General features: G+C 36.7%; 1 protein-coding gene across 1 annotated transcript; it reads left to right on the top strand.

The window, feature by feature from the left end:
- Nucleotides 1-163: 163 nt before the first annotated feature.
- Nucleotides 164-11,942, top strand: AKNAD1 (AKNA domain containing 1). The gene is made up of 15 exons (XM_084527493.1): nucleotides 164-1,041; nucleotides 1,594-1,711; nucleotides 1,823-1,974; nucleotides 2,083-2,142; nucleotides 2,640-2,773; nucleotides 3,113-3,248; nucleotides 3,593-3,747; nucleotides 4,238-4,367; nucleotides 4,890-4,981; nucleotides 6,352-6,437; nucleotides 7,579-7,698; nucleotides 7,785-7,895; nucleotides 8,754-8,835; nucleotides 9,708-9,789; nucleotides 10,182-11,942. The coding sequence occupies exons 1-15, from the start codon at nucleotides 169-171 to the stop codon at nucleotides 10,299-10,301; spliced, it is 2,451 nt and encodes an 816-aa protein (XP_084383619.1). The 5' UTR covers nucleotides 164-168; the 3' UTR covers nucleotides 10,302-11,942.
- The last annotated feature ends 123 nt before the right edge of the window (nucleotides 11,943-12,065 follow it).

Below are 12,065 nucleotides of genomic sequence, written 5' to 3'. Positions count from 1 at the left end.
CGCGGCCCCAACGGCCGGCGGGAGGCAGCGCCCTGCGAGGGGGCGGGGCTTATGGAAGCCACGCCCCCTGAGTGGGGAAAAGGGGCGGGGCCAGGAGGCGCGGGCGCGGGAAGGGCCGGGGGGCGCTGCAGGGCGGAGCACAGAGGAGAGGGGGGACACAGCGGGGAGATGGAGCCCGGCAGCGAGCAGCTGGGGCCGCCGGCACACAGCGCCAGTCCCACCTGCAGTGCCGGGGAGCAGGAGGAGCTGCCCTACGATGGAGACGAGGGGCTGAGCTGTAAGTACAGCAGCAATGCGGAGGGGCTGCGGGACTGCCCAGGGAACATGCCTCACATGCTAAGTGTATCCTGCTCTGAAGATGAAGCAGCCTGCAAGGAACAGCTGCCCAACGCAAAGATGTCCAACGGCCTCTGGCGTCTTTTTCCTGAAGGAGAGTTACTGAACACATGGCAGCTAATCGAGTGTGAGACCGTACCGGAGACATCCTACACTGAAAGCATTGGTGAAACAACAACCAAACCTGAGACTCACGAACACAGCAAAGGCTCTTTAACACCTGAACAGGAGGCAACGACAGTGGAAGAGTATCATCGAGAAAAGCAGGAGGATGGATGCACCGCTGGGAAAAATCCAAGTGTGCTAAATGAAAAATTTGTTTCCAAGCGATCTGTTTCGTCTGCTGGTAGCTGCGGGTGCAGACACAACAGCTCCCAGTTGAGGAGCGGATACGAAGACACACACCGCTCTCACAACACGAAGGAACAGAGAGAAGTGTTTAAGAAAACCGCTTCATCTCCCAGGCTCATACATGGTGACGTTCACCATTGCCTTCCGGACTTCTCTGAAATTACTTCAGAACTAAAAGTGCCAAAAATAAATGAAAATATTAAATCAGTTCCTACAACTGAACCAACAAAATCCTTCCCCATTTTGCTCAGTCAATCAGAAACTGTGGACAACATTCTAGAAAGGAACTGTTCCCGTTCTGTTGAAGTAGAGAACCAAGAAATGAGAATTCCAGAATTGTTGCAACAGCTCAAGGTAATTAAGATGCTTTAGAAGATTGTTAATACTTCTCAAGAGTGATGTTTACCATAAAAAGATATTCTGTGTCAAGTAAAATGTAACATGACTAATTCACAAAAGCATTCTGCAGCTATCAGCAAGTGTCCCCCTCCTGTCAATAGTTGCTTTCATGTAGTGTTGTGGGACTGAATTTCTACAGAGCTTAAACGCCCAGTTAATGATGCACTGAAGTATTATTTGTGATTGCAAGTCGTCCTATCTTTAGGAAATTATTAATTCGTTCCCTTACCTCTAAGAATATTCCTATTCTCCCAGCTGTTGTCACCTTTATATTGTGCTACCCATTTACACAAGTTCTCTGAACACAGATTTCCCTGATACCGAGTTAAACTATTCCAGCATTTATACAGTGAGATATTATCTGTACTGAGAACACAGCAAATGATGTGGTGCAGTTATAATACGCATTTCATTAACAACTTGTCCTATGTATTTCTAAGTTTTTTAGTTAAATGTTCGCAAGTGTTCTGGACCCTGTTTCTCTAACAGAAGTTCCCATTTTAACAGATACTGCCTCAGTCGGATTTTGCACCTCCAAGCTTTGTTGTTTACTCGGGAGGCGCTGGGACATCTCAAGTCTTTACAGCACCTGCTCCTAACACTACACAGAACTTGCCTGATCGAAGTAAATGAAATGGCAGTAACTATGCAAATGATTCATTTAATGCAATTTGATAGTACTTGCAGGCAAAATTTTTGGCAGAAATTCTAACTGATCTTCTCTTGTATTATATAGGATTACCACATGGGACAATGGTATCAGCATTTCCAGCAGCTGGTACAGTACAAGTACACTGTCTGAGTCCTTCTAATTTACTGCCAGAACTAACACAAGGAGAAAAGATGTCTCAGATACTGAAAGAACAGACAGATCAACTGAAAATTAAAGTAATAAAGAGCTCTGTTTCCATATCTATTTTGCATTGACGTTCAGATTGTATGCCCTTTCTGAATGCTCAGTTTTAAAATCCAATATAAAAGTATTTTCTCTTGAAGGTGGAAGATTTCACTAGACATATGACCCATGAGACATTCGTTCCACAAGACAATTACCTGGTAAATTAATATATTTTCAGTAATCAGAAATGTTCTTGAATTGTCTATAGACTTAAAATTTTCTGGCAAGATATTCAATATTTTCCTCAAATAGACATTTAAAAATCTTTTTTTTTTTTTTTTTTTTAAATCAATCGCAGATTTAAATTGAGTTTCAGAAGCAAAAAAATGAAATTGTTCATTACATGGCTGAATTAGATTTAAGGATTTACGATTCAAACCTATCAGTTAAAAGCCTTAAATTGCCATAGAAGCTATGAATTTTGACATGTAGAGTATCAGTTCTGAAGTCAGTTCAATATTTTCCTTGTACATAATTGAACAGCACAGTTTCCTGGGTGGGCATATGAGATGCAGTCCTGTTCTAATTCAGAGCAATAGCCCAATTCTTACCAACATCACTGCAAACAGCATCTGGCTTACATTGGGTAACTATGGTTACCATGACTTACTAATGAAAATGGAATTTACTATTGAATTATTTCTCACTGGTTAAGGCATTAAATCAATTGAGAAAATACCTGGATGCCTTGGAAAGGAGTTACTTAACTGCTAGAGAGGAGCACCGTGTTTTACAGCTGCAGAACTACAAGGACAAGTCTATCCACGTTGGAGAGTTTGATCCTGAAAGGTTAGAATATAAGTGCTGAATATTGCATCCATATATTTTCCATATTTTGACTGTCTTCGAACTATTACTTCATTTATCCATTAACATTCTCCAGAGGTGCAAACATCACCTTAACATTACATGGAGTAAGCTAGAAGTGATTTGGCCAAAATTCATGTCAGGCTTTACATATTGCTGTTATAATTAGGCTAATGGATTAATTCGAGTACTTAAAAGAGACTCAGTGAACTCCATTAATCCCCCCCCCCGAATATTGAATGCAATGCCAAATATGGTTATTATAAGATAAGAAATGGTAAGAAATAAGTTTCACTAGCTGTGTATTGTGATTGGTTTTAGAAAGGTGGAAGGGGAAATATTTAGACTTGGCACGCTGCTTGAAGACATCCAAGAGCAGACTGATGACTGCAAATACAGCTTGGCTCCTTCGCTTATTTCTGATGAATCTGCCCATTCATCAAATCCTCTTTGGGAGGTAATTCTGAGATTTCTGAGATTTATCATTTAAAAACTATATTATACAGTTTTACTGAAGAAAATCTCTAAACGGTGTAGTTGTATGTTTTCCTCTAATATTTGTAAAGCATGACAGTTTTGGATAGCATGTCACTTCAAAGAAATTTTGTTCCCCATTAAATATCAGCTCCATTAATTTTGTTAATTCTAACAGAAAATTAAGAGAGCTTTCATAGGCACTATTTTAGAGACCAGTCTTCTCTGAATCCCAAGCTAGAGACATTCAGGAAATGCTGGCTGGTGGAAGTCATGTACTTGTGATACCCTGACCATATACTACCATCCTATGGTTACTTTGTACAGAGCTCAGTAGTTCCAAGCATTACTGATCCTCCAGAAGAAGCCACATTTCTTCACAAGAACAAGGGAGAAAATACAAGTCAGACAAGTGATGTAATCCCACAAACAAATCATCTGTTTTCTTTCGAAGCTGCAAAGTGCAATCTTTGTCCTCACATGTAAGTGTAAAGTAGACAGCTACCAAAGTTATTAAAGCTTTTTCTATAACTATTTGCTGAGTACAGAAAGTCGGGATGTTTAGAATATCTGCAAGTAGGTAGAATATTCCCAAATGACACGTAGAGAGTTCTGAACACCCAAGAATTCCTTCCAGCCTGGCATTTCTACTTTGAGGCCTTTCCTGAAGCCAAACCACTACCAGTAGTTTCACTAGAAGTTATCATATCTCTGCATAAAATTTATTGCAGCCACACTAATTCAGGATGTGAAACAGTAGTCAAAATGCAATACTGCTACAGAAGAATCTGCATTAAATTTTTAATTAAAAAAATGAGGGATGCAGATATATTCATGTAATTAACCATTAAAACTTGGTGAAACAATTCTAGAGGCCATCTCTCCACCCTTTCAGAGAGTATTTCATAGGTGTTAATCATCTCAATGAGATTAGGAAAGTAAAAACAAATGTTTTTTGCTTAACCAATTCAGGTTACAAAAGAGAGCTGAATCAACTTCCAGAAGAGAAATGGAGCCTCTGGGAAAAGGTTATCTGCTAGCAAGCAAGCATTCTTCCAGTGTAATGGTAGGAGATCTGTTTGCATATTCATTTGAACTTAGATAACCATATTCAGCTTTAAAATTATTTATGGAATATTTTTCCCCTTTTTGCACTGCATGATGGCTCAGCTTTTGAGATACTAGTTTATCATAACACTGCTGAATTGGTTTCCAAACTTGTGAAATTTGTGATCAAGTTCACTTCTCTTAAGAAAGATTTAGCTGTGTTTACTGGCCTGCCTTGGTTATTTGTTCAGAAGGCAAAAATCTACAGGCAATTCCTTGCTTACAACATTTACTGTAATTTTGAGGCAATGAGAGATGTGAGTGAATATAGGCTAATCCTTCTCAAAGCTACATAGGACTTTGCATACTCCCAACTTCATGGATTAAGAAGTGTTCTTATGGTGTCCAGCCTGCTTTACAGTTACAATTGTAATAGATGAAGTTGTAGAGCTGACGGCAACTAAAGCAATACAAAAATAATGTACACCCAATGCTGCTGTTCACACTTATCCTGTTTGATGACTACACAGTAATATGAACAATACTAGCAGTTTGTTTTGCTTTCTGGGTGCTACAGAGATTCCTTTCACCAGAAGAAAAAGGTCTTAGATTCCATACTCAGGGTACGTTAAGTCAAAAGTGTAATGCTGATGAAGAAAATATGGAAGGGTAAGTGTATTGTGTGTTTTGGCTAGTCATAGACACTGTTTTCTACAGCTAAATGAACTGACACACGCATGTGCACCAGTCTTGTCTCTACACTGGATTCTGCCCAGAACACTGCACATTCAGTATGTATAAAATACAAGGATGACCTGTTTTCAGGAGTATTCCTGGTTAATCACATAAGGAACGTGATACAGCAGACCACTGGAGAAAGGGCAAAACTCCCATAAATTTCATTAAAGATTGGAATGATTTCATATTTAAAAAGCCCATCTCACTGGACCACTGTAAGGCCTGTGGTACTTAAATACCACAAACAAATTTTAATAGTGCATGAAAATAAGAGGCTTTGTGTCAAGCCCCCCACTCCTTCAGTAATAAATGACAGAACTCTGAATAAGTAACTACGAACTATTCAGCAACTACAAATATTTGAAATTACCATTGTCATAAAACAAATCTGGTAGGCCTGGAGCACAGTGATAATTCTGCATATAGTTCAGATGTAAGGTGTAAAGGCCAATCTGTAGAGTTTCGTTTACAGAAATCTCCATGTGATAAAATAATTCTACATGCCTTAATTGGGAGTTTGAAGTTTTGGCAAATTAAATCTCTATCCAAAGTCACATCTTATGGTAACATGCAGTGTAGAATACAACAATTCTCTAAGTTTGCTGGGAGAAGAATGCAAGCATAAGAGAAAAATGCTCTCAGACTATTTTACTGAATAGATAATACTTATCTAGTAAAACTCACCTAACTTCATTTTTTCCCCTCTCTGTCACTTAAGAAAAAATAACTCAATCTTCTGATCCTTGTTTTCATGAGTGGCTGGAAACACTTCCAAATAAATTTGAGGATACTTCATGCCCTGTTGAGAATACACACATCAAACATGGCAAACAAGGAGCTTTGATCTTGTTCTGTCAGAACGTACATCCCAAATATTCCTCTAATTCTGTAAAGGCTGTAAAAAATTAAAACCTTAACTTGGTTCAAAGTTACTAAAAAAAAACTACATAATCTTTACCATTGATAATGTTGTTATAGCGTGTTTAAACACTTATATGTAAATGTATACTGTTGTATGCTACATTGCTATTCAAAGCTATAGCTGTTACTTCACTTTTAGGCATGTTTAACTGCTCTGATAAGGCAAGGTCTTTCTGACAGACTGTATTCTTGGACAAGAAGTCATTATTTTGTGATTGGTTAATTTTTTATTTAAGCTTCTACTTCCCACCTTTTCAGAACAGTGAAAGTAAATCTGCTATCTTCTTACTTAAGATCTGGTTAGACGTTATTTTATGTCCATAAGACTCATACAGGTATTAAGCTAAAATTAAGATATTATTCTGTTTCCATACTCAAAGAAATAAAAACATCCAGGAAAGGAAAACTGGAGTATGTTCAATCTTCACTCAGAGAAAACCAACTGATTTATCAGACACAAATCTGAGTAAGTAGCGATGTGATACAAAGGTCAGAACCCTGTGCTTATACCTCCTATTCAATCTCGCTTAGAAATGCATTCCTGTCACATCTAAGCAGCATGAAAATTGTTTTGGAGTTTCAACAGATGGTACTGCTTAGCACAGCACAAGGCAATAAGAACACAAAGTTGACTTTCGAGGAGACCACATCAAATCCACTCTTGGTCAGTGACAGACCAAGAGGCAACAGACAAGTCTGGGTACAACCAAACATTGAAACAAATTTGGTAATTAAAACATTGCACATTAAGATTTCCACTTCCATTTTTGGAATTCAACTTCCTTATTCTGCATGAAAATCAAGAACGGTTTCTTAAATCTTTCTTCCATTCAGGATAGAGACAGACTGGAAGTGTTCTGCTTCCTCCGTCCAGCTCCTAATAGTTTCACCAAATGCAAACCAGAGCCTACACAGGCTACTGTGAATGAACTAATTAAATCAGCTGTCATCTAAGACTCCAGTTCTTAGAGGTTCACTAGGAATCTGTAAGATGCCCTAAGAGAAAGAAATGCTTAAATTTATCTTTCTAATGTAGAATACTCTGAGGCAGTCTGTCAAACTAAAAGAGCAGCATGAGCTGTAGTAGATTCAGCTTGAAATCTCAGCACGTGGGCTCTTCATGCTTTGGGCCTACCTTTTTTCTTTGACTTCTCTGTGACATCCTTTCACTTTAATAGAATACACTGGGGCCATTATTCTTAATGCTGATTTGGGCAATACCTAAAGCAGTGCCATACTATATCCTCCCAACTTCTTTGTTATGTTCCTCTTGGGCTGCATTGTTTTCACAATGCTTGTTTTCAGTGATTTTAACCTCCAGAACAAAAACCTAAGGACAGTTAGAGGGTGTGTTTAGTTTTATAAAAACACTTCTGGGACTGGAAATAACATCTGCATTTGAGGCTTAGAGTTAAAGCTGAAAGCCAGTCTTTACAGCTCAATCCCCAGCTGTAAAATGGAGGAAAAAGAACTTATTCTAACTGCAGTATTGCTAGTGGCTGTGAAGGGCTCAGAAATTACAGTGCTGAAAGCCCAGTAATTGCTTAGGTACACAGGCCAAAACTTTTAGTATTTCAGATCTTTAATATCTGTTTTGGGGATTTTAGGCAGTGATTCAGAAGACATCTCAGCCTGTGACTCTTATGGTTCCCAAAGCGAGGAATTTATGCAACATGAGACTGAAAGTTACAGAACACTCAATACAAGATTACATCAAGAGAAAAAAGGTAAAACAATTGCAAAAAATACCAAAATCTACACAAAATATTCTTGTTTATAGTATTCTACTTTTTAAACATGTCTTTGTTTTCAGGATTTAAATTCAGATGCCCTATAGAAAGCAGTTATCAACTCAAACAAAGGAATTACAAACAGTCTGTTCAGTCTTGTGCCCTGTGTAGGAATAAAAATTCTGGTTCAACCTGTAAGTATGGTTTGTTACAGAAATATTTTAAATTGTGGGCTAGATCTTAAAGAGCAAAAAGTCATGTTGCTCACGTACCAAGAAAAATTTAGCTTAGCATAAGAAACAGCACTATGGCTAACCAGTAAATGGGTACAGACCCTGCAAAGTGAAATTAGCAAATCCAACCTTTACACACCTGCCTGAGTTTAATCCTTACTCACAACAGCTTTTGCCTTCTCCAGTTTTGAAGAATCCTGTATTTCACTTCAGCCAGGAGCATCTCCAGTGCTGCATGGAAGAACACTACCATTGGGCATTACCATGCCAACCTTTTCAGTACTAGCTGTTACTGAATGTAGCATAAGCAAGTATTGAAAGGAAAGACCAGCTCTACACTGAAATTGTGTGTCACACAGCAGAGTTAGGGAATACCTGTTTTTTTTTTAAAAAAACATTGAACATCAAGCTTTTAAATCAATTATCTTGGACTCTACTCTCTGTACTGTAGAAAGAAATTGCAGGCAGAAAAAATAAAGTTAATTAGTAAGTTAGCTACTTCTCTGTATTAAGACTGTAAAACAAAATCAAAGTGGTATTTATATAATTATTAGGATTATGATAGTCTGATGATTCAACACTTTCCCTGTGCAGTCTTTCACTGTATGAAATTAAATACAAATCTATAGATCGTTTGAAGAACTAAATTCAACAGGGAACTCAAAAGGAAAAATTTGGCCTCATTTACAAAAAAAATCATAACGTATTCAAATTTTAATTCAGCAGTGACATTGAGTTGAATTTATGCTAAATGGAGAAAGGTGTTAAATATATAGAAAATACATTTATCAGTTTTAAACACAGCCTCAATATCTTAAGCTTATGCACAGAAGAGAATCTCCACTCAGAAGACTCAAACAAATAAACGGCCCCATGAACTTGTAAACAGACTTTCTGAAAGGTAAGCTGTAGTAATAAGTGTGTGGCACAACAGAAAATACCATTAATAAAGGTCCAGCATGAAAAATATTCAGCACTATCATAAGCAGGGGCAGTGCTTTGTCTTTTTCAGAGCACACTATCTTTTAATTTAATTAGTGAGTAAAATTTTAATATATTTACCATAAGCACAAATGTAAGAAACTCTTGGAGTAGTTCTTCAATGTTTCTAGTTTAACAAATCAACATCTGACCTCTGTAGCTGACATATTTATTCCGAAAAACAAGACAGAATTAGGACTCTTGTAGCAAAAGTAATTGCATATTAAGTATTACAGACTTGTTTTAGGGATCTGTGAATGGAAACATACTCTTAATAAAGTATGTTGTGTCTTTTTTTCTAATAATTTGTTAACATTAAATTACACTCAGAGTCTGAGCAATCAAATTGATTCTTAACTATAGTTAACACAGATGAGGTAACCTGAGGCAAGTTTTGCAACCACAGTTTTTGACAGCATTACTGAGTAGCAGTAATTGCCTGGAAGTACGGTAGCTGCGCTTGAGTGTCAATGGCAGCCTACTCAAGAAGGTTACAGCACTGAGACAATGATGCTAGAGAGATTTCCTAACTCTTCATTGGGGAATGTTTTCTGTCTTACTGCAGTACAGCTGCAAATTATGACTGGCTGTATTTTTACAAGTAAATGAAAGATTCTATTCACTGTAAAGTTAACTTGCAAGCGTGTTATCAAGGTGTATTTACCTAATTCACAGTTTAAAATAATTTTGCATGTTTTATTATATACTTTATATCTAGACAGATTTTTTAGGTTAGTGAATCCTCCTTTTCAAATATATATGATAAAGTTGTCCTTTCACATCAATATTTAGGAATGTCAATGTCAAGAAGTATGCCCGAAACAAACCTGCAATCAACATCAGAAACAGAAATACCAATGATTTCAACGCAAATGTAAGACTTGAGAGTAAAAATTAAAAGCCATATCATTATCTTAAAAAAAAGTATGTCCACACCATCATGGAACTGTTTAACAATACCCTTTCTCAGCACACCAGTTATTACCATTTAAGCTTGTCTAATCCATTTGAGGATAATAATGGAACAGGAGAGAGTTTAAAAAACCTGTTCTGTAGCTGAAACTTTCCACACTAAGTTAAAATAATGATTTATTACACTTAAATCTTGGAGTAGTCTACCACATTTTTTGTTCTAAACTTGTCAACATATTTTTAGAGTACACCTGTGGAAAATGCTACACAGAGCCTTAACTGGACATCATTTCCTATTTCATACCTATGGAAACAATTGTACTCAAGATGGCTTTATTTTATTATCCCTAACAGATTTTAAATTCTACCCTGGATCATGCCATACAGACAGCAAACAGTTTGAAGAAAACTACAGAACGAATGGTACAAGCAATTTCAGAAGATCTAGCTAAAGTTGCAAGAAATCAGCTTTAATTATCCAGTTTGTGTTTTACTGATTAATACTGAAATATCAGCGTGTCTGCAAATATAAAATAATAAATACAACGACTGGACAGTCAGCTCGCTTCAGTTCTATGACCATCAATACTGAACTAAATGAGAGCATACCGGTACTCTGCATCTTTACACTCGAGTGTCTGAACTAGAAAACAAATCACTGATTTTAATAGAAGTCTTTGGTACGTTTGCTAATACCTATTCTTGCTTACAGCTGTCTTCTCTAAGAATTCACTTAAGGGAGTGTTACAAAAATTGATTTAAACAAGCAAGGTTAGCTTTTTGGCTTCTGTTTTCCTTCCACCCCAAACAGCAGAATAAATATCTCATTCATTACATATATTTTCTCTTCAGACTTTATAGCAGCTGCTTAAGCATGTGAGCAAATGCAAACAGCCTCTGCATCTGTAAGCATCATACTAGCATACCAAATCGCTGTTAACATATGTAATTATTTGGGTTTTAGAGTGTGTCACAGTGAGAATGCTTTAATTTTAAGATACTCCTCATGTCTCAATAACCGAGTAATACCATTGGTTGTCTTGTGTATCCGCAACAATTTAACAGTTCTCTCACTGTGATGGCCTTACCTTGTCCAATATATCTGTTGTTGAGATTTCAGCTGATGATGTAGGCTGCAGGATTTTAAAAGTTATGTAGAAATACAGTCGATCAAGAAAATTAATCTATTCTTTTTCTTCTGGAAGAAGAGCGTGATGGATTCCAAAGCCACAAATTTGTAGTCTCATATTTATCAGCTATGAAGTGTTGAGCTATTGATAGCATTTAAAACCAAAAAACCAAACACTTGAAGAAAGTTTAAATGCCGACTGTGGGAAAATAGTCCAACACTTCAAGTTGCTATTTCTCCAACCATATACAATACATAAGTATCAATACAGCGAGCTTCATTTGACTTCTCAATTATTTTAGTCCTTAAATATGACACTGATATCAGTTATTACATTCTGCACTTACTGCTTTTAAATCATTTAGTTTTATAATTTATAAACTGCTTTGAAGGAAGGAAAAAAAAACCTGACCTTTTGCCACCTTCTAATTCACTTCGACCAAACTTACCTATCAAAAATGTTTTCTTAACCTACTAGTTAACCTGAGGGCAAAAAGAAGGAAAAGAAAACACATTTCTGCAAAACAGAAGATGAATACCCTTACAGTTTGTAGAAATGGTAAATAAACAACTTGAGTAATCGTGTTTTATGACATTTCTCTCAGATTTCTCTCACATATAATAAACTAGCATATCAATGCACATCAACACAATATTATCCCTTTAAAGGGTTAATAAGTTTACACTTAAATAACTAAGACAAATCTAATTATTAGCAGTATTACAGAACTAACATAATTTATTTGATCCACTTAATCACAAACTAATGTATTTCTTTCTTAATAAGTAAGAAAAAAAAAAAAAGAAATTCTCCTTGAATGCATCGGGTTTTGTTGTTTGGTTTGCTTTTTTCTTTTTATTACCAAGCCCTGCCAAAGATTTGGCTGCTTCCCCTCTTTTTCTCTCTCATCTTCCTCCCCCCTTCAAAAAAAAAAAAAAAAAAATTGAAGCTTACAATTTTGAAAATTACATGGGAGCTAGCAGAACACTATTATAGGCAATTCCATTTATAAAACAGGCGCACTACACAGACAATCACAAGCAAGTCTGTAAAAAAAACTATTTTTGGAAATTTTTAGAGATAAGTATATGCTTACAGTGTACTTCAG

Source organism: Aythya ferina (genome assembly GCF_964211825.1).
Source record: "Aythya ferina genome assembly, chromosome: 8".
Lineage (NCBI taxonomy): Eukaryota > Metazoa > Chordata > Aves > Anseriformes > Anatidae > Aythya > Aythya ferina.
Note: the sequence above shows the minus strand (reverse complement) of the source record. Positions and strands in the feature narration are given on the sequence as shown.

Coding starts and splice junctions, on each gene's coding strand:
- AKNAD1 (XM_084527493.1), top strand. CDS start 169: ATGGAGCCCGGCAGCGAGCAGCTGGGGCCGCCGGCACACAGCGCCAGT. Junction 4,368..4,889: donor CATATTCATTTGAACTTAGA/TAACCATATTCA, acceptor TGGGTGCTACAG/AGATTCCTTTCACCAGAAGA. Junction 8,836..9,707: donor GTAAACAGACTTTCTGAAAG/GTAAGCTGTAGT, acceptor ATCAATATTTAG/GAATGTCAATGTCAAGAAGT.